This window comes from Nipponia nippon, unplaced genomic scaffold (assembly GCF_047370975.1).
Source record: "Nipponia nippon isolate SJK-2023a ecotype South Korea unplaced genomic scaffold, ASM4737097v1 scaffold_3, whole genome shotgun sequence".
NCBI classification, from domain to species: Eukaryota; Metazoa; Chordata; class Aves; order Pelecaniformes; family Threskiornithidae; genus Nipponia; species Nipponia nippon.
Window position 1 is genome coordinate 110,353,787 of NW_028262347.1, and position 27,719 is coordinate 110,381,505.

A 27,719-nucleotide genomic window follows, 5' to 3' on the forward strand; every position below is an offset into this window, starting at 1 on the left:
AGCTCTCTACTGGAGGTTGGAGGGTTGCTAGCACTTCAGGAACAAGATTAAAATTACTTGCGGGAGCAAATGTTTTGATAAAACCTTACATTATTTAAATTAACATATTGCTAAAACAATTTTGTTTTTAAGCCAAAAAAAATATGGCTGAAAAATTAATTTATGTGGAGTAGTTATGATTTTAACTGACATGCCCAATGTCACCATGGCACTCTAAATCAGTGCCTCAATATTTGCAGTCTCATATGAATATCTCTGGAGACTCTTACTTTAAATGAGCTATGTTATTGTATTCAATCTGCAGTATTCATATTCTAGTCTCTAGAAGGGAAAAAAAAAGTTGAGAACTGTGAACACTTATGTTCCTGTTTCTGCAGCGTGATGTAAATGCATAGTTCAGTTTCACTACTTTTTCTATAGAGAATTAGTATGTTGTCATTGAATACATGAGCTAAACTAATCTTGCAGCACACTGAGGGGTAAGTTAGTATTCAACTACCAACATGGTTTTTAAATATCTCAAAATACTGGGTTTCACTCTACTTAAATGCTTTACTTGGAAGAGTTTCTGCTAACCACCTCTCTCAAAGCCTTAAGTCACTCCAGATATTTAAGTTTGGATAGGTCAGGAAGCAGTTTCACCTGCAAAAGCTTTTTGTTTACTTTTACCTTCATCTCCTTAAAGAAAATAGGGTCATAGTTGCAGTAAAATTCTTGAAATATTTCTAATTTGTTTGCATCTGCAGCTATATTTGCTTTACTTTCCATTCATTTGCTGTGGGAAGAGGTGGGGGAAGCATCTACCACTTAGTTTCCTTTCAAATCAAACAGTGAGGCTTTTAAGCTTAAGAAGTAATAATATTTTTGAGGTACTTGAGGATAGTACAGTAAATAAGTATTTTTCCAGTGTGTGACATAAAAGCAATAAGCCTTTTAGGAACTATCAAATGCAGGTCTGAAATGGGATAATAGTGGGAAATTCTATTGCAAATAAAAAGATTTTACAGGGTCATGTAAACTTTATAGAATCCATGCAGGTTGCTTTCCACAAGTAAATCAAAGAAGGTGAAGCAAGTTTGTGTTTTGATTCCCTTTTATTATACTGCTTAATTTCCACATTTGGACAACACCAAGCCCAATGTCACCCCTCCAGTTGGCCAGTTTTAACCTACATCAACTTTAAGCGCTGAACTTCAGTGCGGGTTATTGCAGTGAACTAGACTGAAGCAGAGGCAGACCCAGAGTGTTTCCATAGCTCCCCCAGGGCCAAATCTAACTCAAAAAAGCCATGTAAAGGGGCAAGAGCATCATGTCATCCCTGATGCTGCTGTGCTGGTGCTTACCATGCTGATGAGCATTGAGGAAACTCTTGTTGCTTTGTCATGGGACTTACAGCAAGACTATATCAGATAGTGTTTGCACATCAAAACATGTAGAGAATATTTATACAGGACAGTTCCTTTGGAAGCATGCAATGGCACAAACTAAGACAGACAAAATGTCTGGGTAGATCTCTCCCATGTGTTTCTGACCATTTGCAGTGCTTGTTTGGGCAGCCTGCGGGGCAGCCTTCAGCCCGGGAGGGTTTTGCAGCATGGAGCTGCCCAAGGACACGGGGACCAGACTGCTCCCGGGATTCTTTATGCTGTGTGAAGTCTGGGACTATACCCACATTGCACAAAACAATGAGCTGTAACTGTCTATTAACCCACGGATGCTCATTGACCAAAGATGAGGTCTGGCTAGAGTCATCGGTTAGCAAGGGATACAGTGCTTGCAGTGGGCGAGCTGTACAACACTTGCATGCCCTCATCACTATAGCCCATATGGCTATGTTGCGTAGTTGCACTTACAGCTCTTTAGTGCAGACACTTGCACAGCCTTGGGCAAGCCCCTGTCTCTGAGTTTCCCCAAGTGATTTAAATTCTGAAGGAACACTTTTTCCTTTCCAAGAAATTGCATAAATGCCACTCTGACAAAAACAAAGAATATTTTAGGGATGGTGAGGCCTTAAACGGCTGTGGACAACTGAAGGAGGTACAGGCAATCCTGGAAAGTGCTATGCTTTAGAGATGCTTCTCAAATACCATCCCACCTCCTCCTCAGTCTGAAAAAAGACCACAGGCCTGATAGAGGCTTGTGCTCATGTCACAAGAAATTACAATATTCCTCTGCACCATCTGAGCCATGCTTTTTGTTTTCTGTGTGGTGGCACTCAAGGAGATGACTTGGCTGCCATTTGTTTCAAGTTTCCAACTCTAGCCTGAATGAGCAGTATTATTTTACTCTTGTGCTGGATTTTGGCCGAAGTCCCAAATTGCTGTTGAAGTCTTTTTTTTTTTTTTTTTTAATTGTGGTTGAGAGAGTAAGATCAGGACACAGTGAGAAGCGCCTGAGGGACGGCATTTGGATGCTTGGTATTAGGATTTAGTGTTGCAGGATTTCTTTGGTTGCTTGTCTGCTCCTTCCTTTTTTCATAGTCATGTGAACAGTTCCTTAGAGGGTAAGGTAGGCTTATAGATTTCCTTATTAAAAGGGCAATTAGGGAAGGACTCAAGGAAGATGGTTTATTCAAGAGTTGCTTTGCTGATGGATTCATGGGGATGCTAAAGGTACACAAGACTACATGGAAAGGGATACTGACATGGGAGCAGGACAGTAAAAAAGGGATTGTGAGCAGAACTGAGTGAGTCTGGAGAGGTGATAGTCATTACCGGTGAGGGAACCTGTCCTTCCCTCTGATAAATTAATGGTAGGGGTGAAGTTGCCTTTATTAAATAAAACTTAAGGGATGGATCATAAATATTCAACTTCCATTAGGAAGAGGTAATGAAAATTACTTGGAAGACTTCTAGTAGAATGCTCATTTATTGGGACACTTGTACAGATGTGTGTTTAAATAAATCATTTTAATGTTACGTGCTGTGTTTTGCCATTCCTATACCCCAGGAATTTCCGGACAGTCAGCTGGAAATAGGGTCAATCTGCAGAACTTTCAGATCCACACCTTGGGGTGAAAAAAAGGATGAGGAAAAAAGTGAAAAAAATATAAAAATCAACAGCTGCAATTGTCTCCTTCATATAAAGAATTAATTACTAGTGAGGATAAGAACAACATTCTATAGTTTAAATGAGTGCAATTATTGGAACATTAGCAAATACTCTAAAAACTAAGTAAAGATGGTAAAGGCTAGCTTTCTGCAGGTGACAATACCATTTCATCAAAGTAGCTTTTAAATGTGTTTTATGTAAATCTTGCTATATAAGAAATGGAAGCAAACAACACTTTATAAATGAATGCATTATGCAGTAGATCTTCAGCTTGTCATAGCTGTCCATTGCTCCTATCATTATCATGTTTTGAAAGATAAGTATATTAAATATGTGCAAAATGCTTGCCATGTGTCAGTTATTGGCAGTCATTTAGAGCAGTGATGACAGACTGCTACATAAATTATGCAATGCTTTGATTAGTATACTGTAAATGCTGTTGTCTTTAGCTTATAGTCTTAGACTACATCTGGGAACAATTTAAAGCAATGTTATTACTGTTGTTCTGAAGTATAACACGTCTTTATGCTTTAAACTTAGTTTTTAATCTGTTTCTTTTCTCTGGAGAGGATTTGGGCACCTCCGATTTGTTACAGTTGGTGTGCCTTTGTGTGTAAGAAATTCCAAATGAAATGCTGCTAAACTAAGATGGCAAAGCCTTATGTAAAAATATGAAAAGAGAAAATATTTTTATTAAAAGAAGGACTACTAGGAAGTGAGAGAAGGGCGTAGTTAGAACGGAAAGAGCAACCAGTAGATGGAGGAAGGGAGTAAAGGAAAGTGAAACATTGAAAAATGAAAGAGAAATTAATGCTGAGGCAGGAGCTGAAGAATGGCAATGGGAACTATGTAAGAAAAGACTAACAGCTTGAGGTTGGCACTGTTCGTGTTTGTACATGCTAATGTAGCCCCCTGTCAGTTATTCCAGGAGTTCTGTAAGTTTAAATGAGAGGTTGCTTTGGGAAAATACATTTTCCTATTTCATACTGTTAGGCAGGCCTGTGTCACAGTGGTAGGTAATGCTTTTCCCTGAATTCCAGATTATTCTTTAAAACGGAGTATAAAAAAAAAAAAAAATGAAAAGCAGACAGAGCAAAAGAGAAGCAGAATAGACTGGGGGTAATCTACCAGCACTCAGAGGGAAAAAAACATTTTTCCCTGCCACAAAAAACCCTATTGTTCCTATGTTAAGTATTTCATTTTTGCCTGCATTTAAACCAAGCTGTCTTAAAGTCCATTTTCTTACAATGGTAAAGCCTGTGCCAGTTACCATGGCAGTGTACAGTGGAACAGCTCCAGAGAGAAGCCAACCTGTGCCTTCTCCAGGGCTGTTCAGCTTTTTTCAGCCTGCTTACATTGATTTTGGTGGAGGAGAGTGCGACCTGCGCTTTGCAGTTGGGAAGTCTCACCATGTGTTCAGCACCTAAGAGTTGATGTTTCCCAGAAATAAGCCCGTGAGAAATCTGAGCATCTGGGGAAATATTGCATATTAATGACCGATATCCACATATGTCCTTCTGGTATATTTTATTAATGAATCTTCAGTGTATACGCTTTCATATAGGCTTTGTCACTAAGTGTTGAAACTCAAAATTTCATTTGCTCTGAGCTATGAAACTTTTGCGTGCATGGGTTTCTTGTCATAGCTAACAAAAGTTAGGCAAGCATCACTGTGGTGCATTTCCCTGATAGGGCATCAAGTCAGGGAAATTCTCTCCACCAATATTAGAAGAATTTCTCCTTTATTTAGCAGAAATGAAGCTGCTATTAATATAAGCAAGCTGTTATTAACAGATAACTACTCACATGGTACTTTCAATTATTTCCTCCTACAGTCACACACGCTCACACACTTGCACTCGTTACCTAGTGAGGTTATGGAGAGGGCTGGCATGCTACTGTGTTTGCTCCAGCAGACCAGCTTGGCATATTCATAAGAGAAGAAACGAAGAAAGGAGCATGGGGGGGCTGTCAGTACACAAATATGATTTAACAGGACCAAATAATGTGGATTTTTGATCCTATAACACTCTTGCTGAGACTATTTTTGCCTGTGACTAGAGCCTGAGGACTTTTAAGTTATGAGGAGTGTTCCAACAAACATGGGACCCCAGAGAAATTACTGTCATCATCAGTTCAAGCTCAGACTGTCACTTGGGATTTCTGCTCTCAATATTGCAAATTAAATTTAAAACAGTGGATGGTTGCCTTGAAAGCAAGTGGAAAACTCCATTTTTGTTGAGTCAAGCTCAGTTTGTAAAGACGGTGTGCTTAAAGTTCCTGTACATCTTTGCATGTCTGTGTAGTTTCTTTATTTGGTCATATGGAGTATAAATCTGAAAAAAAAAAAATGTTCCAAAGTAATATAGTTTAATAGTACTGTGGTTTAGCCCATAAGAGGACGAAACATCTGAAATCTCCAAAGTGTACTGACCTGGTATATTTTTACACTGTGTGATATTGTTGCTTGGAGAAGTTCCTTGCTGCTAAAAATAATCATTTCTACACTGTTTTCTATCTCCAAGGTTACGAAATCTTTTTAACCTAGGCATAATTAAGATTATACCTACAGGATATATTTTTAGCATGTTAGATTTTCTGTGATGTAATGTTGTTTGAGTAGACACAGCTGTGCTCAGAGGAAGTCTGCTCCATGTAAGAGTGAACAGAAGAAGTGAAATCAGTAACTGAATAGCCAGTTGTTTCCTCTTGCAGCTTTTAATGTTGGTCCAAAAATTTTGCTTAATGACCCACAGGTCTTTAAAGACCAGCTATCAATTTAGAGAAAGAAGCTCCATGTGAGCATTAAATAAAAAATTTGAAATCTGAGTTAAGAAGTTGGAAATTTGATAATCCCTAACAGGTTTGAAACTGGAATTATTCCTTGAATTAGGTTTTTAGACTATCTTCTTGCTTCAAAGTCTTTTAAGTAGTAGACTGAAAACCACAAAATGAATGGAACTGATGTGCCTCTCAGTTCAGATAGTTTCACAGAAGGCTAAAAACATGATTTTTTTTTTTGCATGTTGCATTTTAATGTTTAACTATTTAATTCCGTAAGGGCTAGGTCACATGAAGGCCTGATGAAAGCCTCTGATCCAGATAACAGAACCGCTATCCCAAAAGTATGACAGTAAGACTTTGGCACATGTCAGATAATTGTTCTGCAGAGCTTTTAAATTAATATCTGCTTGCAAATGACTCTTTTGATTGTCAGCAGTTATCCATCCCTCTCAGGGCCTTGCTGGGTGCAGCGGGGCTCGGGCTGCCCAGCGTGCAGCGCTGGCGAGGGCTGAGCTGGGAGGCGGCAGCTGATGCCCTGCCTCTCGCTCTGCATCCCTCCATGAGCGGGGCTGCCTGGGTTGTGCTCCAGCTGTGCAATCCTCCTTACCTGAGTGACACCCAGGGCTGCCAATAATGGTATAAGCTTTTTGCTTCGTGAATGCAATTACTGCCATAGAATGAAATATCTGCTGGAAATATCACCAGCAGGATCTGAATAGGTTGTTAATTCCTTATTCCAAGTGTAGCTAGCATGCTTGGGAAAGACTAGCACCATACCAATAGGGTCTTGTCTGCAAATGAGAACTGATTTCAGAGCCTTCTAATTTGTAACTAAGCTAGTGAAGGTACCTAATTTGTGAGTGCTATAAAGTGGGTTGTGCAGGAGCATTTGAAATGTGATAGTTTCCTTGGAAGAGAAACTCTCGTGCAGGAATTCCTTAAAACAACAGTCAGGTGTATTTGTCTAGTCCTTCATGAATCTTTTCAGTTGGGAATATTTTTCAGACCTAAATCTTTCCTTCTCTATACCTATTCACAGAATTTCATCCCCCTTGTAATTTTCTTTTTCTAAAGACTGCTTGGGGGAAATACTGAAATAACTATTTCGTATATACTGAAATAACTGAAAAACTGAAATAACTATTGTAGAAAAAGGTTTATTAAATAAAATACATTCCATTAAATTAGTTATCTATTGGTGCTCTCATAGGCAGGCAGGTTGAAGGTTTGAAGAATTAATGATTTAATGACAGAATGAGAGATACTGAGATATTTAACTTCAGAAAAATATTTTCCATTTGAAAAGACTCAGCCATCTGATGATGCTGAGAGGCATAGAAAGGCTGTTCCTAGAACCAAGACTGTTGGATAAGAATATAGTTACACATTTAAGTAGGTGAAAACACTGTTGAGATTATACAGGAAAACACCGACAATACAAATGACAGTTTAAACTGGACACCAAGTTGGAGATGTGTTCACAGAAAAAATGGATGAAGGACGCTTCCTGCATGCTGAATGATTAAAGCATACATTTCAGTATGTAGGACAGCTCAAGGAGAAAAAGGTAAACGTGATTTGAAATTATATAGGCATGTTTACTAAGGGGGCAGATTTATACCTTCATTGCAGATATAGACAGGATAAGGAACACATTGTTGAAGTTAATCACTTGGAGTTGGTGGTGGAAAAGGGAAAGCCACTAAGAGAAACAGAAGGATTGGAAAGCCATTTCTATGATGTAGTTGATACACATGAATCTATAGACCCCAGACCAATTCTCCTTTGTTAATATATGCACAAATTCTGTATTTCATAAAATTACAAGTTAGTTTCCCAGTTTAGACTTGAGTGTGAAGCTCAATGCAGCTGGAAATAATCAGACATAACCTTTTTTCCAAATTTATAAATCAATGCAAGTACAAAAAAATTGTTTTGCTTTAAACATATTACTTAATTCTTTCTGCTAATTCCAAGAGAATTGAAATGGGGTGAAGAAGACCTTATATAAAGCAAAAATACTAGAACCTGTGGAATTAATAAATGTCAATCACCAGTAAACTAAGGTATACCACTTTCTAAAATTTGGGATGACTTCAAAGTCTCTGTCCTTTTTCTCCCCATTTTTGTCAGTCTGTTGAAGCGCAAAACTAAAAAAGAGAACATGAAACCTCCCAGAGACTAAATAAAGATGACCACACTGAAATACTTGTATCCAAAGTCATGTAAGGCATAAATAAATTCACATGGAGAAAAATCTCATAGTGAGAATCTGAAAGCAAGTCTGAAAATATCTGAGAACTCACATCTCTATAGATAGTTCTCCATGGTGCTCACGGACATGCATAAACTCAGCGCATGCGTGTACTGAAATGGAGTGGGGTGTAAAGAAGGCAGCACGCTTTCACAGTTGCAAAGATTTAGTGGTTTCCCTTTTGGTAAAGGGTAGTAAATAGTCCAACACAAAGTGGTGCTTAATTATTTCCTAAAGCAAAGCCGACTTTCCACAGCTCTGTTGGAAGGGAGAACAAGGTATGCTTCTAGAACATAGCAAAGCAGGTGGGCTGAATTATCATGGGTATATTTATGGCGATGGTTAACAAACATATGCAAATTAGATGCTTGGGATTTTAAAGATATCTCCCTTTCCATCACTGTCTTCAGATAGTCCCTCTGGATGGATGCAGTCAACTTCTCTTCTGCTATTGACTGAGTGACATCTGATGGACAATGTGTCTATGCTGCCACTGGTTTTCTTCTGCGGATGCTCACTTATTAAAGAACAAATCACTTAACAGAGGGTGAGTGGGTAGTGGGTAGTCAGGCTGAATTCAGACATTGAAAAAAGTCTTTATTTTAAAGTTATTCTTTTTCATTTTATGCATCTTTTCCACATTCTGTCTACTTTCATTCTTTTGAAGAAATATTAAAATTGAGTGACTTAATCTGATCTAAATACATACAGTTCTTTTTTGAAAGTAGCTGCTTTGGGGTGATTTGTATATTTATTTTTGTCTTAGCTACCAGTGTGTTGCATGATAAATTAAGATTTAACAGGACAAAAATTAATTTTGGTCATAAAACCATACAGAGGAGCTAGAAATAAAACTGTCTCCTTTCTCCAGTCTTAAGATAGCAATTATTCAAGGCCTATATGCACGTTGTTAATTTATTTTTCTTATTTTCTTACTGTAATTTACTAAGTTTGGGAGGTACTTTGAAGTTCTGTTTGTTAGAAAGAGCAACTGGTACTCATTATCTTCCCTTATCAGTTCATGGTATATTTACTACTGATTTTTCTGATACTTCTTTCTTCTCTATCTTTTTCTTGTTCTATCCTCTTAGAGCTTTGAGGATATTTTTTCTGTGTTTTTCTTCTTTTTTTTTTCTTTTTAGTGGAATTCCTTTTCATAAGCCTCACTTATTTCACTTTACAGCACTCCTTTCTTTTCTTGGTATTGGTGGCCCCATAACACGAAAAGTGAGGTTTAAGAGTAAACGTGGCTGTTTGCTGCTCCTGAGAGCTCTGTCCTGTGTAGCCAGGGAGGGCTCCCTGCTCTGTGGGAGCATCAGAAAGTTGGGAATTTTTGCTTTGGTAAACTGTTATTAGGGATTGTCTGCTATTCCTGTCAGATGAAATGATAAGAAGGTACTGAAAGATGCAAACCATAAGAATAAAACATCAAAGGAATCGGAAATACTGCCAACACTAGTGTATTTGCTAAAAAACAGTAATAATAGTTTTGCCTAGCTCTATTCCCAGTTGCTTGGAAGGAAAAACAAGAGCTCTGTTGCCATCAGGGGAGTACCAATGTGCTGTATAAATATCGACTATCTAATCGATATTTAATGATCTGAGAAGCAGATGTACAGGGAAGGATGTTGCCTATGTTTGGAACTGTGATGCTTTTATTAAAATTACCAAGCAAATTGGAGAGCCTCTGGAATTTGGTTTAGAAAATTTACAGCTGACATGGGTAAAATATCAGGTGCATGAAATAACCCGAGTAGAAAGAGCAACTGGTCTTTTGTTAACTAGGTACTTGGATAATGAAAAATATGACATGTTAACTTTTTAGGATATACTTTTTTTACACTAAGTTGTATAGCTTATGAAAACTAATTGATTTTGCTTTTAATACATTAATGTATCTCTGTAAAGTTAAATAAAGGTAGTGATAGAATCTTTAATGATACTATGAGGTAATAGCATTGAAAGTATGTCGAACCTAGAGAACATGGTATTGCAACCCTGTTATGCAGTTACACCTAACATAATTTGCTAATGAATATGTAAACTAGGTTGGCATTTTAAGGTGTCAGAGAATGGGCCTTTGGTACTGCTCCTTTCAAATGACATTTCAATGCCCATCATTCATGTTGCTTCTGTTATTCTGAGGCTGAGTGTGAGAACTTGTTTGCATGTTTTGCTGAAGTTTTGCGGATTTTTAACAATAAGGGTGTTAACTGGTTTCATTTATTTTGTAAAAATACAATTTGTCTTCAATAGCCATTGTCACGGTTTAACCCCAGCCGGCAACTAAGCACCATACAGCTGCTTGCTCGCTCCCCCTGCAGCAGGACAGGGAAGAGAATCAGAAGGGTAAAAGTGAGGAAACTCAAGAATTGAGATAAAGACGGTTTAATAGATAAAGCAAAAGCTGCGCATGCAAGCAAAGCAAAAGAAGGAGTTCGTTCACTACTTCCCATCAGCAAGCAGGTGTTCGGCCATCTCCAGGAAAGCAGGGCTCCATCACATGTAACAGTTACTTGGGAAGACAAAATGCCATAACTCCAAACATCCTCCCCTACCTTTTTCTTCCCCCAGCTTTATATGCTGAGCATGACATCATATGGTATGGAATAGCCCTTTGCTCCGTTGGGGTCAGCTGTCCTGGCTGTGTCCCCTCCCAGCTTCTTCTGCACCCCCAGTCTACTTGCTGGTGCGGTGGGGTGAGAAGCAGAAAAGGCCTTGACTCTGTGTAAGCACTGCTCAGCAATAACTAAAATATCCCTGTATTCTCAACACTGTTTTCAGCACAAATCCAAAACATAGCCCCATACTAGTTTCTGTGAAGAAAATTAACTCTGTCCCAGCCAAAACCAGAACAGCCATTACTGTTTAGAGGAACAACCCTAACAAATTAACTACAAAATTGATTCACCTGTATAAACAAAAACAGGAACTTTTTTTTGGCCAGTTTCAATGATCATCATTGCCTCTGTTATCAGTTTTTTAGTGATTATGCAAAACCAGTAAATAATTAACAGGTTGCTCTGCAGATATGTCATCTGAGCACTATGATCCCTATACCACAAAAATAATAGGGATGGGCAAAGGCTATGAAACTTTAACATGAATGGAGGAGAAAACAGCCAGCAGAGATGATGACAGGGTAGTGGTTAAGTAGCAGACAAGCTAGATAGTTTTATCTCTTGCACTTCAAAACAAAATAGCATCAGGGTCTCTGAGGAAATTACATTAAAGTGGAAGAGGAACCAGCGATACAGACATGGTCTGATGCAAGAAGCAGCAAAGAAATGAAAGGGACTTATATTGGATCGATAGAGGAGATAGTAATGTTTACTGATGACTATAAAAAGGTGGAGAAGAAATGCAGTAAAAACGTGTTATCTTAGAGGTGATACGCAGGTTTTGGGTGACAAGATCTGTGAATATTGGTATAGAAACAGCATAGTGGCATCCTCTGAGAAGAGGGTTACAAATATTTAAACCAAGATAAGGAAGTAAGATGAAGGAATGGAACTTAAGTCATTTTTATAGATAATGCATTTCATAAGCTTAAGGCTAAGGAGCAATATTTGTCTGCAGCAAGACAAAGCTGAAGGTCATCTCATCTTTTTACCTAAATACCCAAAGTAATTTTTCCTTTTTCAGAGAATTGCATTCTTTAGAAATAACATTCAGTGCACACAGACAAATATTGTATAGCTTCTTGCTTGTTTGTCTGTTTCTTTACGAGTCATCCAAGAGGTTTGCTTTTCACAAAGGAAGTGTATCTAAATTAAGCATTTGAACTTCAGCTATTGCAGAGGAACCTGGAGATGTGGGGAGGACTTGGCCTACTGTGTTGTGAAAACTGTCGAGTCTGAGGTGATTGCAATGTGGGATGAGTGGGCCAAGGAGCTGAAAGCTGTTAAAAAAAAAATCTGGCACTATTGGTGCTTTTGGTTATTTGCCTTTTTCTAATGCCTGGCCCCTCTTCTGCCTTTCTTTCCAGAAGGAAGCTGTCCTAATCACTTGGATCAACTTCCCTGCGTAGGGAACTTTGGTCCTTCTAGTCCCAGCAATTTACCATGTTCACTGTCTTTCTGGAGACCTTCACTGTTTATCATCTGTTGCAGAGATGCTGGGGATGGAGGGCTGGGTACCTGCTGCCCCTCCTCCCAGGGCTGCAGGCTGGTAGGTGGTGACATGAACCAGCACACTGGGACTAAATATCTAGGAAAGCCTGAGGAATATTCAGCCTATCTCTGTTAAGGCCAATGTTTACACACAGTTTCTTGAAGCTGCCACTCTGCTCTGTTGTTCAAACATACAGAGAGTGATATGTCATCATCTAAATGTATATGCCCTAAGCAAAGACAGACATGGATGACTTTGATATTGTTCTTGAGATTGGTGATGGGAAGGCCTGTTTCTGTTTAAAATATTTCAGATGTTTTCATACCAATCCTTTCTGTGGAAACAAGCTACTTATGTTTCTAATGCCTGTAGGTTCATTCCCAGGCTCCCCAACTCTCTTTTCCTACGGCTGTTTCCTTCCCCTATCCCAAAGCTGAGAGGTTCTGGCCCTGGATTCCAGCATTATTGCCTCAGTTCTTTGTCTCCTGTTTGCTGGAAGTGGAGGTAACCTGTCCCAGTGCTCGCTCACTCTTGCTCCTTTTCTGATTTCCAAAAGCAGCATACCTTGTCTGCAAAACAGCAAATTCTAGACATCTATGAAGTTTCGTGGTTTTAGACACATTCAAACACACGCATGACTTGTGTAAACTTAGAGGAGCAAGATGATTGAGACTAAGCTCTTACTATGGCTAGGAAGAAGATGGATATTTAAGATACATTTTGTTCCTCCAAATTTGCACAGGATGCTTGTTTTTGTCCTAGAAGAGTGGTACTCCTCTGCTGTTTTGCTATTCTTACCCCCTGCTCAAGATGTGTGGAAACTGCATCCTGAGCTCTCTGGTTTCCTCTTTTTTTTTTTTTTTTTTTATTTCTGTGTTTTCAGGCTTCCTCCTCACACCGACTGGAGCCTTATCTGAGTACAAATGCCTGCCTCCGGGGCTGCTTTGTTTTGTTTTGTTTTCTTATGGAAGTGACTGCGATGCAGAATCTGCTGTTGCCTTTTGCAGGTTTGTGGATTGCAGGCAGAGGTTTGCCCAAAGGCAGGAGTATCAGCAGGCAGAACAAACTGCTCTGGCAAATCCCAGTCTGACCCTCTGTGGAAGAGGAAGTCTGCATCTCATGTCACATGAAGCTACAAAGTCCACCCTTCCCCTCCTCTGTCACAGCCAAAGGGGGAAAGTTTGTTTCATCACTCTTACATCTAAACCGAATGGCTGCAAAGTAGCGTGCAACATCGTTCTCTGCTCCTGTAGCTGTGGAAACACTTGTTTATCAGTCCATCACTTAAAGCAGATCATCTTCAACTCAGAAATTTGTTCCCTGCAGCTCTATGAAGGACCTGGATGTTTTTAGGTGTAGAAAACCATAACCATCACAGTTGACTGCAACCCTTCCCCACAGGGCCCTTACGCTCCAGGTGACAACTTCTTCTTGTGTGAAAACACATGTGTTTCATGGTCATTGACTAATAATGTCCCATCCTTCCCCATAAAGGTTTCATCTGTCTCAGTTTAAAGGTGAACTTCCTCAGACAAAAAAAAAAAACTGTTACTGACTGACTTGTATGGAAGAGCTTATTGTAGTTTGTTAGGTACATACATAATTTTAAATGACTTGAAATAGGCCAGTCTGAGCATCCATAAGAGGTGTTAGACATGACGTGGAGTCATGTTTATCTTTCTCTGAGGGGGGCCTGTAGATACCTTCCACTTGTTATATTTGAACTCATTAGCCCTTGGGTGAGCTCTTTGATAAGCCCAGCTGAGAGAGCTTCTTGAGTTTTTGACTGTAGAGACGGTGAATCTAAGCACAGCCGTTTGAAAATCAGTCCTGAATTCCAACTATATTTTTTAAAAACTACCATTCAGTGGGGTTTAATTCATTTAATGTGTGACATTCTTTTCTGTAACTGATTTATTTCCTGTGATGACACTCTACCAGCAAGTATTCTTTGCAGAAGTCTGTGTGTGACTGGTACGTAAGCACACATACTTTTATCAGTCTTGTTTAAAAAAAAAAAAATCAGTATTTCTTACTGATAAATCTGTGCAGTTGCTATTTATTACAGTGAAGACTTTTAAAGTTGCATTTATTAACTGAGCGTTGTATCAACTACACTCTTATTTTTAAAAGATTTGGTGTCAAGGTGGCTGACAAAATTGCTTCTGCCATGCTAAACTCTTTAAAAATGTTGGCCTGTTATCACTGGAGGTAAGGTCAGTTCTCCCTTACTTGTGCTGCCTGGGCTAATTTTTCTGAATAAGATGACAAACACAGTCCACCCTCAGCTTTATCTGCTGAAACACTGCTCCCTGGGCTTTTGAACCAAAGCTGACAATCAGAAAGAATTTAACCCACTAAAGCCTTAATTATGTAGATTGTTTTATTTTGTAGATCCCTATTTTCCTGTTCCCAGGAAGATTATAAACAGGAGCGTTGTCTTATCAGATTGCAGTAATACAGACTAGGTCAATGTTTGTCTGTGAAGGAGAAAGAAGTGGTCTTTGTTTGTGATAGAGCTGCAAAAATGGAAGGGATTTGAAACCCCATGACCAGATGTGGCTCTCCAGGTCCTAGCATCAGGACCCTGCTCTTCTTGCCTCTCCTCAGGGCAAGACCTCTGGGGGTGGGGGGCACAGGGCTGGATGATGTCCAGCTGCAGGGCAGCATGTCCACTTGTCTGGCTGCAAAGAGAAACCCCAGGAGCAGGAAGGAGAGTTGATAATAGTGACACCTCTGAGAGCGGACTGGGCTCTGGCACAGGCAGGGCATGGCAGCTGGCTGCAGGTGGTGGGGTGGCCTGTGCTCCAGTGACTTCACCCCCTGGGTGACCAGCGGGGAAGGAACATGGGGAGTAGGAAGAGCCCCAGGGGCTGGGAAGCTGTTGGCCACCGCTCTGAGAAGGAAGTGAAAGAGCCAGGGTGGCTGGCAACTTCCTTTGGAGTGGGAGACTGACAGATCCAAGGCGGGAGCGTGGGGGGACACGTGGTGCCTGGAAAGGGCCTGAGTGCCAGAGGCCATACAGAAAATTTGCTGAGACTCCTCCAGCACTGTCCTGTATTTCTTATTTGCGTGGAGTCAACCTGGGAGGAGCACAGGGGCTCAGGAGGGATAAAAGGCAAGGGTGAGGGGTGTCCCTTCAGGCCTTCCTAGCAAGTAGTCAAAAATTGGCTTTTTCCTGAAGATTCCCAGGAGATGCAGCCAGAGGTGCAAGCTGATTCTATGGGGCAGGTAGGCACAGGAGTTAACCCTGCAATAACTGCTGACAAGTTATCTCCTTTCATGGTTTGGTTTTGGTTTGGTTTTTTGCTGTGGGCTTGACCTCATATCTGAAAACAAAGGTTATCTCTTCTCAGGACGGTTCTTCTCTTCGTGTACCTCACTGGCATGAAGGGTATCTGCTCAGTCTTCTGCAAGTTAAAAAAAAAAAAAAAAAAAAACAACAAAAAAACCTGACAAAATACTTTCTCTCCGCAGCCAAAATGACATCTCCCCCCCGGAGCCGGCGATGCAATCCTGCCTCAGCCCACGGCCCCAGCAGAGCCAGCGGCCGCCGTTCCCTCGGGTAGCCCCCGGGCGCGCACCGCTCCCCCCGGCCGGGCGGGACCCTCCGACCCGGCGGAGGAGCCCAAGGCGCTGGTAACGTGGCAAATCTGAGGTAATCTGTGCTTTAAGGAAAGCAGGAGGTCAGCCTGCAAGTTAGATGGATTGAGTCATGTAGAGTTAAACTAACCCCTCCCACAGCCATGGACCACTAAAGCGCCCATTTTCATGAGCACCTCTCACTAAGGCAGCTCGGAGCGGCAGAGGCTGAGAAAGGAAGAGGGGGAGGGAGCGAGCACCGGCACTGATGGACGAGCCAAAGGGTAAGGACAGAAGCGAACCGCTGATCTCCAACAGCAGCCCTGACCCCCCGGGAAGCGGGGGGAGGCAGGGCTCGGCGGGGCGCCCCGGGGGAGGCTGTGCCTGTTCCTGAGGAGCTCCAGCAGCTTTGCCAGTCAGGAGGCTGCGGCTGCGGCATCCCCGGGCGACGCGTCCCTCCCTCCGCGCCCGCGGAGCGCTGCCGGCGGTGGGCGAAGGCTCCGCGGCGGGGGCTCGCCTGGGTGGCTGCAGCCTTGCCGCAGTCCTCCCCCGGCTGGCATCAGCTTTAAAGCCTTTGGACTCCTGGACGTTTCTGAAGGGACAATGTCCGCTCGTCGGCTGGGGTGCCCGGGCGGGGGGCCGCGGCTGCTCGGGGGAAGCTGCGGGTGGCCGCGGGTCCCCGGGCGGCGCGGCGGGGCGGGCGGGAGCGGAGGCTCCGTGCCGGCGTCTGGCAGAAGTTTGGCCGCGTCAGTGCGAGGGATTCCCTCCCTCGCCCCGCAGGGGAAGAGCCGGCGGTGGCTCCCCGGCTGCAGCCCGCACTGCCCGCGGGGCCGGGGCCGAGCTCCCGCGGCGCCGAGAACCGCGCTCGAAGGGCGAAAGGGGGAGAGGGGAAAAAAAAAAAAAAAAAAAAAACCCAAACCAAAACGGAGCAAAAACTCAGTGGAAGTATTGGCTGTTAGGAAACCGCGGTGGAAAGCGACCGCTCTGAGGTTGGAAGAATTGCTGTGCCGGGTACGAGGGGCTCTGGGTGCGTGGGCTCGGGGCCAGAAGCGGCTCGGGAGAGCGCAAGGGAGAGGGGGATTCCCCGCTTGGCACCCGGGCAGCCCTCTCGCCTTAACTGCGGTCCTAGGCATCGGGGGAGGGACTCGGCATTAGCTGGAGACGCTTATTGCACAGTAATTTGTCTACGAGATACGTGTCTTGTACCAGGGTTTGCCTTTTATAATCGGCTGGCACGGTTCATGTAGCAGCACTAGTCACACTTAACGCTTGGCAGAAACATTTCCTAGTTTAGTATCAGCTTTTGTCTATCTATCTGGGTGTCTTGCCCTCTATTTACAGCAACTTCTGCAATACGGTCCATCTCTCCATACTGCTGACAGTACTGGGCTCTGCGTGGGGCTTTTAAACACAAAGCAGGAACTCGGACAGATAGGCAAGAAGCAGCAAACTGGAAAAAGACCTGGGCAGAAACTTAGCCTTTAAATTGAGCAAGCAGCTTAGGGATCGTAGTTTCCACTATTTTGATAGCTTCTTGTTCAGTGCCAGGTGGAAGTCTTTCATTTATCATTGTTATGACAATAGGGAATCAAAATGTGATTTCTTTTGGGGTTTTTCTTGGAATAAATATAATAGTAAACTAGACCTCTCCAAGTTTTTAACGTCATAGAATGTAATGAATGGCATTTGAGTGGAAGAAGCATTTTCTCAGTCTGACGTACATCAAAATTTAAAGCAAACACCGGCAGAAGGAGAAGGTTAACTCATTAGTGTATGCAGTCACGTGTGAAGCTGGAAATTTAGAAATAATTTGCCTCTGCTGAGGAGGGAGATAAGAATAGCTTTGAAACCAGTCTTTAAAAAATTTCATTCCAAAAATGAAATGTAATGCATGAACGGAGATGCCTTTTCTAGTGAGGTGAGGAATCACAGGGAAGAAACTTAGATGATGAGAACTGATTTAGCAAAGAGGACCAAATGAGCCTTCTTTTAGAAAGTGGGATTTTAGAGAGACAGAAGGAAACTGAAGAAAACTGACAGTTAGTGCTCGAGCTGATTGCAGAAGAGGTGGTGATGGTAACAGATTAGGCCGACCTGCAGAAAATGCAAGTCGTCTTGCAAGTGCCTAATGAAAATTGGTGCAATGAATAGCAAGAAACCATGTTTCATGTGTGTGGGAGAAGAAAACACGAGGCAGTACTTTTGAAAACGCCTCTCGCAGTATCTCTTCCAGAGGCAGCAATCAAGAGGTTCAACATGGGGGAGTCCAGGACAGGCAGTATCTATCCACTAGTAGGAAAGTTTCCACCTTGAAATGAGGCATGAATGCATGCCAAGGGCACATCCTTTCATCAGAAAGGAATTAATAGGGAGTGTTTCAGTGAGAGACCTGTTTCCTGGGAGTCTTGTCCACACAGACTGTAACAAACAAGTTTGAAATGCTACTCTTCAGTTTTAGGAAGCCCGTATTTTAAATACTGATACTGTCAACTCTGCCTTGAAATTTGGATCAATATGCTAACGTGCTCAAGGAAGAAATTCTGCTTGGGGTGCTACAGAGCAACAGATTATATCAGTGATCAGTATGAACATCTTCTTGGGGAGAAAGCATAACGTAGTCTGAAAAATATACGTTACTGAAAAATATATGTGTGGGGCTTCAGTCTGGGGAAAGCATGATGCTGATCTCATGCAGACAGCAGTAAAAAGCAGTCAACATTCTAAAATATATAGATTTTAACATAAAAGGTACTGAACTGAACAAGAGGCAGTAACTCTGGTTTGGAGCTCTATATACAGGATGAGTTAATCACTGCTGTCGGGTGACTGCTCTCTATGGACCAGTGACCGTTCCAGCATGGAACGGTAATAAAGCAAAATCTGATGGAAAAAAAGTAAAGGAATGTGAACGAAGATTGCGAATTTAAGGATACATACTGACCAGCACTCCAAAAACAAGAACGAGGATGACTTTGGCTAGTTCATTCAGGCAGTGAAGGCGGCAAATAGGAGTTAACACAAGTTAATTGAAAGGAAGTGGAGAAAGAGGAAATGGAGAACATCTGAGTGAAAATACAGGCTGTGAATTGTGGAATATTATTTAGAGAAAGTGAAGATGTCAGGGGAAAATCTAAAGTTAGCAGGACCAAGCACAATTCAAAGGAGGCATTCTGTGTGTCTTTGGAACAAAATAATGTATATCTAGCAATCGCATAATCATTATGGAGGTGGAGAAGGTAAGATTTTAATGATGATGCAGAAAAAAAACCCCACAGAAGTGTTGGTTAAATAATTCCAAATTTTGGGGAAAAAAAATTCTGATATGAAGGAATGTTTCATGGAATTATTATAGCCAAGTAGCCTGGTGTGTAGATTAATATTTTTGGGAGAAACAAAGTTTTATAACAATTCAAAATTAAATGTGCCAAATACTTACTGAGGAGATCTATGCTGAGTGATGTTAATTACCAACAAAATAGCGTGGAACATTAGGGATATCCCAGGCAATGGGAAGGATGCTATTGTTGACCCTATATCCCAGCAGTATGATGGTGGGTAGCCTAGAGAACTATTGCCAGTTTAGTTTGACACTAGTTCTATCTAAATTACTGGATAGATCTCCCCAATAATCAAGTTTTAATAGCCTGTTTGATCATGTTCTTTTGTTTTTGTAAAGGATAAGGCTTATCAAAGTAGCTTTCAGAATAACGTTGTAGAAATGGATAGCACTGTCAAAATGGATAACAGGAAGGAATACATTGAAAAGGAAATTACTCATCCCAGATGGAAGCAAGCCTGTGAGTTCATGTGGTCCCCTCAAGCGAGCATATTAATCTGCCTCCTAGAACGGAGATAGTCCCACCTGCAAGAGTCTGAAGCAAGAACTTCAAGGAATATGTTCCTTTTGGTTTTGGGACTTGGCTAGAGAATGCATTTATAAGGGAGGGGAGGGGGGAGTATTTCAAGTACTGATAGACCTTTTCATTTATCCTTGCTTTCTTGAAGGCTTTTTTGTTACAAGTAGGTCAGCTGACTTAACGAAATAGATGTCAAACAAGCCTGATGTGATTCTCATTTGGAAAAAACAGGCTGCGTTTTGTCTTATGCATATTATCACTATTACCATCCTCTTCTTGATTTATTTCTTCAAATGAGGTTGGAGGCTCATTGAAGGTCTAGGAGAAAAACAAGATTCTTGAAAATTGAGTGAATATTGAATAAATCTGGGCTGTAACTTAAGGGACTTCTAGAGCCTGACTTCCCTGATGGTTAGGAACCACCTCACAAAAGGGGAACTGGAAGAACTAATCTCCCTGGTCGGTACTTGATAGCCATAGGGTGGATTATGAGTGTAGGACTGGGAAGGCAACTGGTCCTTTATCTGATCTGTTTTCCAACGAATTATTTGTGCTTGTTTTATTTTTCAGAGATGGCAAATGTGGTTGAAAACAGTAAACAGGAATATTTCCCATGTTTAAACTTCTCCACAGCAATAGATGCATTTCTGATGTTGTTTTGATTACAAAAGTCTTTCTATGACTCTCCAGCAAAGAATGAACTAATGGATTATGACCTGGATAACAACAGACCTCAAAAATAGTTATCAAAGGAAATCATCATTAAACAGCTGTGTTTTCAAAGGTATTGTGCAAGAGGCCTGATGGCATTAGACATTTTCAATAATGATCTAAAAAGTGTAAAATCATTGCTGATTTACAGATGGAATTTGTCAGCGCTAGGAGGACCAGGACAAATACCAATTAAGTCAGAGGAAAAAGTCTAAGGAAGCCAAAAGTGGTTGGAAACATAAAGAGCAAATAATGGGCTTCAAGTCAAGCTTGTATGCAACTAACAAGCTAATGCAACTTTGGGAGGAAAATTGGACATTCAAATCCTGAATAGACTAGAAAGATTTCCAGACAATGTTGTCCAGAAAAAATATCCAGAGACGTGTGTATGTATGTATATGACAGCCATAACTTGTAGTTTTTCTGCTTTATAAAGCAATTTTTTTTGTTTGTTTGTTTGGGAGAAAGTTGTCCTCTAGTCAACCTTATTGTGACCACTGCAGCCTGTGTTTGCCTCTTGACTTGTAATTACAAGAAACACATAGAAAACCCTCAAGGAATTTCTAGAGGAGAGACTAAATTTAAGAGGCTGGACACCTGAAAAAGGAAGGGTTACAAAAGCTGTAGTAATTGATAATCCTTTTGACCTTTCCTAAGTTGTATAACTGTCTTAGTATGATGCCAAAATATCAAGCTCGGTCACATTCCTTCTTTTCCTAAGACATCTTTGCACCTTTAGCACCTGTGGGGTTGGGAGCAACTAGCAAACCTGACTTTGGGGTTAACACCCCCTGGCTAGGTATTTTGTACCCTTTTACTAGCCCAGTGTTCAATGACAGTGTTCCATGGAGCTGGATCTCTTTGAAGTGTGTTAAGATAGGCGTCAGGTTCTCAGCTTGGAAACAATCTGTTCAAAGTGGTTAGGATATGGTTAAGGACAGAAGTGTTTAGGCTAAACTTTGGGGTGAAGTGAATAATACTGAGATGTCTTTGGGGAGCTAACCCATAAGGGATATCGCTTGAGATCAATCAAACTAAATTGTAAAATTCCAGATCATCTTCACAAAAGAAGCAACCCTGTCAGTTTTGTGAAAGATGAGTTAGATGGGACCATTTCTTAAATTGTATTTTCTTATGGTTTTGTCAGCTAGATGTGAGAACTGGCTTCGTCTCTTAGCTCAGTGGAAGCTTCCCTTCCCTGAGCAGAGCTGAAGTTTTATGGCAGGCACTTCCATCAGCATTTCCTAGCCACAGAGCTCTTGCCAGTACACTTGCATGGGGAGCAGCAGAGCCTAAGGGTGCACTTCTACAGCCGGCATAATTTGACATAAATCTGTGCTGCTGAAAGAGAAGAGAAAAGGCACCTGTCCTTGTCTCTAGCCTTGTTCTTTTTTTCTGCAATAACTTTCAGCTTGTCTGGCTTGAAAGCCACCACCAGCCAAAGTGAGAGAACAGAAGGAGGCAAGGATAAAAGTCACTCAGATTACAGTTATTGGGGGGGGGGGGTTTCACTGTAAGACAAGGAGAGACAAAAACAGCCCTGTGCTCTGAAACAGTGCTGCATTAGCAGTACAAATTAAGAAATGAGTTAAGGGAAAAAGTGTGAGAGACCAGATGGAAGGGAACAGAGTCGCCTAAGTGCACACTGAATAAATTCATCTGCTCACGTCCTCTCATGCGTTTGCTCCCCCCAAATGCGACTGGAAAGATCAGTTTCCCAGCCTGCTCTTTGCGCTCCTTGTCCCTCTGTCCCTTGTGCTGTGCTGGCTGTTCACATTCAAGGGCAATGCAGGCAGTGTAGCAGTCACTGCTGTCAGTACTCTGCCAGTGCTTAGCCATGGCCAGCAATGCTACAACTCTGCCTGTTACAGTTCTTGTCTGAACCTTTTTGGGCTTTTATTGGTCCCAGCTTGGGAAGAGCTTTCCGTGAGGATCTGCAGAGCTGCTTCACTGTTTGCCTTCAAATTGCCTTTCAAATTCTCCCTGTAACGTCAACATACTTTGTAGGCAGTGATTAAGCTTCTGGTATGAGGAGACAGGTGCCCATCAGTCTGACCTGCACTGTCCCATGCTCCCTTGTGACCTTCATCCAGCAGTACACTACATCTCTTCTGATCAAAAAGTAACCCTTACAGGGTGGCTGAATGGTTTACAGGCTGGGACTTGCACCTTTGAGAGAACATTTTTATTTTACATAAGTAGAAGTTAAAGGCTCTTAGTTTGATTTGTGTTCTCCCCTTTGTTTCTGATCTTCCTGAGAATCTTTGCCCTTATCATATATGGTGGTGAATGCCAGATCCTTCTTGGGGGAGAGGATGAAAAGGAAATGGACCTATTTTTACAAAGGAATGAGAAATAGCTTGTTTTCTCATTAACTATCTCCAATCTTTCAGCCAAAGCTCAAACCACCACTGGCCTTTGAGCTCTGTGTGCTGCTTGGAAAAGGTGAATCAGCAGCTCAGGGCGTAGAAACCACTTCAACCCCTCAGCCGATTCACAGCGCTTTCGCACTCGGCTCAGAGGGCTCTCGAGATAGGAGGAACTGCCGGTAGAGCTGCTGCGGTTTTTACCGTTAACTAATAGTGACTCTGCAGCTGGGGGCAGGGGAGGCAGCAGCCTCTGCACCTTCCTCCCTGGGCTACAGCTAGAAGGGGGAGACTCCTTCAAAAGGGAGGGATGGAGGAAATTTGGAGTCTCTGCAGCACAGCTGATGGGATGGAAATGTCCATGATGCATGGCAAAGCCCTTGGAGCAGGCACACAGCAGGAGGGAAGATGGAGCACCTGTATGGAGTGTGGGCTTGGTGGTGGGGACAGGTGGGATTTGTTCCTCAGCTGAAAACTGTCCCTCCCTCCTACCTGCTCTTTGCCAGAATGACAGTGGGCAGCTCTTGCCAGGGAGAACATCTGCTCTTGGCCAAGATCAGCCCTTAGCTGCTGGCTCCAGCTGCTATGTGGGAAACACACTGGAAATCTACAATTTTGCCTTGAATTGAATGTGCCCAATAAGTTGATCTGCAGCTTCTATATATTTAGTCTTGTTTTCCAGAAATAGTATAGGAAGCTTACTGTTTGTCAGCTTTGAGACTGCAGTAAACACAAAACCAGCCGAAGCTAAAAAGAACTTCATTCTGGTAAAACTAGTGGTCAGGTTCTCGTTTACAAGACTTAGAAATACTGTTGTGACAAAAAAGCATGAAGGCCATAAAGAAAAGAAGAAAAGAATGTTCCAGCAGTGTTGTTTAGGGTTTATTCTCTCATTAACCAGAGATAATTAAGACCTTATTTTGAAATCAATCAGTTGCAAGTTTAAAGATGAGTTTAGCACGTGGTTTTAACACATGAAGTTGGGCTGAGCTATGACTACCCTGCCTGATGAAAAGGCCAGTCAGACCACCAGTCCTTTCCCATGCTGCGCTTGTGACTGTGTCAGCCTGACCAGAGAATTTAACCCATCTGAAGAGCAGTCTGATAAAAAAAATATATATGCAAAAATTAGAAAAGGAATCTGGACTTCTGTAAGTGCAAGGTAGAACTATGGCAAAAGGCAGACGTAGGATAGTCCCTTTTTTTGGCAGAGCAAACAGATGAGTTAAGCCAGCTGGGAAACTCAGCCTTTGCACTTCATCTTAAAAATAGTGTTTTACAACGGAACCTGGCCCTATGCTATGAAGTCCTTGTTAAAGACAATAATTTTACAGTTGCTTTTTAGGTTACAAAGCATGTCTCGGCTCCAAAGGCTAGTAATTTCTCTACCAATTTAAGGACCTTTTAGCGTTGTGGCCACTTGGTGTCTGTGAGAATGCTAACTGGATCCCATAAACCTTGCTGGGAATAGATGCCCTTCTGTAAATAGGGATCTTGGAGAGCCTCTTCTGCCCATTTACTTGTTGGGAGACTGCAACCATAAATTTACATTGTAATCTACTGCAAACCACATCGCTAGATTTTTTTTTTTGTTGTTGTGGTACAGTGGTTTGTCTTTACATTTACTAGCATTTCATAGAGATTATATATAATGCAGCTCGACTGCTGTTAGGTAGTTTCTAACTCCTTTATAAAAGTAATAAACAACTCTACTGGTTTCTCCTACCTCCGCCCCTGGAGTCAGACTGCAGGAAGGAAACACGGGGAATTGCCTTCTTTCCTGCTTAAGGGGCTCCACTGCCTGTGTTCCTCTATTTCAGCATGTTTCTCCTAATCTAAATGACGTTTTCCATATTTCCCATGTTTTTAAAGTTGTAGCAGAACTACATAGATCTTGTAGTATGAGTCGTGTGTGTATCTTACTAGATCAATAATCTCTTGAGTTGCTATTAATCTGGCAGAACGTGAGAGAATAGATCAAAATGACAGAAGATGAATTTAAGAGTAAGTGTAGCCGAAGCATGCTGCTCCTTCCCTGGACCCTGGGAACACTGCCTCTCTGCGGGAGGGAGCGTGCTGTGAGCCCTGGTTCATGAGAACTTCCCAGACAAGCAGACGACGACGTAGTTGATGGGACAGAGCATCAGACTGGCTATTTGCTGCTCTCTTGTGCTTTTTCACCATCTGGGAAAATGGGACTAATGGTGCTGGTCTCTGTAAACTGCTTGGCAGTATATGAATGGAAAGCACTGTGACAAATTTAAATGTTATGATTTGTTATTAGGGAAAGGCTGAGGTTCAACAGACATAGAAGTATGATGGTCGGCTCCAGCTTTACCTGTTTGGTATTAGTTCCCTGTATGTTCTGGGTAGACAGCACTGCTGAGAGCTGGAGTCAGCTGTGAAAGCCACAGACTTAAGGGGAGCTTGGGAATAGTGGGAAAGAAGTGAGACAGATCCTGGCCTCAGTGAGAGAAGGCTGGACTCATAAGGCTGTGACATGAGCATGAGAAAATGTGTGCACACAAAAGCCTCCTTGTGAGTATTGTGGTTCTGCTATGGGATAATTGCAGCTATCCTGTCTCACCAGGAGCTTTAAGGGGGAAGCTGAGGTTAACGCCAGCTTTGCCCTGTGAGCCTGGGTATAGGAACACCACCAGGTCTGCACTACACTAGTGACAATGGTCTCACCCCGTGCTGTCACAGGGAGCTGCTCAGCGTGTGACAGCCTGAAAACAGCTCCAGCTCTAACATTGTCAGTGAGATCTTGGGTGTAAACTGTTTAAAATCCCTCGTGGTAAGTCTGGTAGTGACACCCAGGGACAGGCTACATTGTTCCTCTCTTCGATTTCAGCGTCCTCTAATTTCCAACAGACTGCCACCGGTGCTGCGCTCGTGTGCGCTGTGCCGTGAGCTCCAAGCAGGAGACCTGGCTGCATCCGAGCAGCAGAGCTGCATGCAGGAGCAGACCCCAGACCAGCCCTAAAACCTGCTTCCTTAGCTGTTATTAGGGTCTCCCATAACCTAACCAAGCCAAGGAGACCTTTTCACAGCCACAATGATGGCCTGTGAAGCAAAGGTCTAGGCACACTGTCCATAAGGCAGGCATGCAGCTGAAGAAGCAGAAACACTAAGACTGGCCTGAAGGAAACACGAATGGAAGTGTGCGTGTGAGAGGACTAAAAGAAGCAACAGAGCAAGGGTTAAAAGAATGGTCTGTATTGATAACCAAGGATGTGACTGACTGCACTAAAACTGGGTAAATACTGACAAATGTGTTGCTTGTGACAAGCTCAGCAGCCTGCACTCTGATAAGGGCTTGCATGGTCAACTCGTCAGCAGAAGGCATGGGTGCTGATAAAGCCTCTGTGCAGATGACTCCCTGGGGAAAAAAAACTGTGCTCCTACAACAGAAGGATGACAGCAAGGTCACAGCACATTCCCTGTGCAAGTCCTCCTCCTCCTCTTCCAGCAGGAAGGTAGACAGTGGGAGCTAAGGTACCCAAAATGAGGAAAAGAAGGCACTAGGCAGCCACCTGTCCTAGGGCTCTCGGGGGATAAAGTAAGCAAGATTTCAAGGCAAAGGGATCGCACTGTAGTAACCATTAGGTCCTAAAGATGGTAAAAGACCTGCTCAAAAATTTGTAGCTTACCACTGAAGAGGAACCCAAGAGATACGGTGAGGACTTGGCATCTGGCACACTTGGTCCCATCTCACACAGGACCCTGCCAGAGCGCCTGGGAGAGCTCGGTGCCTGTGAGTATGGGGGGAGTGAGTGTGGGTGAGAAAATGAGCGTGACTGAAATGATTTTTTGAAACAAGTATCATCTTCCTGTTCCATAACATCTTGCACTGTTGCTACATTAATTTCCTGTATCATAGCTACGTTAAAAATTACTCTATTTTTAAATGAGGAAAAGATGTGAAACCCTTGTTTATAACTGGTAAGCTCAGCAGAGTTTAAGAAGTTTTTGGTTTTGCATGATCAGTGGTGCAAAAATGTAATCAGGTCCAAACTGAGCTGAGAGGCTCTGAGGGCTGATAAGTATTGGGCAAAAATATCTGACAAAACAAAACAGGAGGGCAAGGAAAGTTGTTTCAGCGATGGAGAGTGCAAAGCTGAAACTACTCACCAGCCTTTTGCCTTCACTATTCCCACCCAAAGTTGATTTCCTGTGTGTCTGTGTAAAGGGTGAACAGGTCATGGCCCAGGAGGAGACCCACTGCTGAGAGTCATCTGAACAAGAGTGGTGTGGGAGCTCCCACATCTGCTCTGAGATGGCCCCACAGATTTCTCTTTGCAAAGTTACTGTACAGCTCCGATTTCTCCTTCAGGCTGCTAGCCCTCATTTCCACACTTCACATCTCTTTAAGTGAGCCACATCTCTTTGGGATCAAATCCTGCTTTCAATTAGCATTATTGTCATTATGAGTATCTGAAGTTTGAGTTATTTTTCTCATGTTTGTCTCTTTGCAAGTTTTATTGTTTCCTGTGTAGGATGGTTGTTTCCATAGATACCTTGGACATTATTTATCTATCCTCCCTGGATGTGCAGTCCCTCCCAATGAATTACAGTGCAATTTGCCACTTCTGCTTCAGGCCTTTGCTCCTTCATTCATATTGGTGCTGTACTGAGCATTTTAATGCTGCTGTTCTAATGTCTTGTCATCTTGATATGTTGCCTTGTGCTCTTATGCAGCTTTCAATCCACATGATAGAACTCTTATCCCAGCCAGTTTTAAATTAAAAAATGGTACATTGCGTGTCTATTTTAGGATTTTGTACTGATAATTGTTGGAAACTTTAGCTCAGCTTTTCTCTGCTATGGGTAACTGTTAAACAAAACAGTGTTTTGTTATTTTTTTGTTCTCCTTCCCCCCTTGAGAAACGTTATCAAAGGAAAAAGTCTGGCAAAGTATTCAGGATTGGTATGATCCTGTCTGAGAGCTCAGCTAGCACTGACTGGCATTGTTTGAGACAGCTCTCATGAGTTTTCTCT

The 27,719-nt window shown here is 42.2% G+C and overlaps 1 protein-coding gene across 10 annotated transcripts in view; it reads left to right on the top strand.

Annotated features, from left to right (window-relative positions):
* Window positions 1-27,719, top strand: part of ENTPD1 (ectonucleoside triphosphate diphosphohydrolase 1) — a 74,984-nt gene that overhangs the window by 24,568 nt on the left and 22,697 nt on the right. For 2 of the 10 annotated variants that reach the window (XM_087764934.1, XM_087764935.1), the window contains exons 2-4: window positions 15,680-15,860; window positions 15,947-16,068; window positions 20,212-20,425. In XM_087764934.1, coding sequence (XP_087621060.1) covers window positions 20,353-20,425 — 73 coding nt within the window. In that variant the 5' untranslated portion in view covers window positions 15,680-15,860; window positions 15,947-16,068; window positions 20,212-20,352. The other 8 variants (XM_087764933.1, XM_087764936.1, XM_087764939.1 and 5 more) reach the window with 8 other exon arrangements.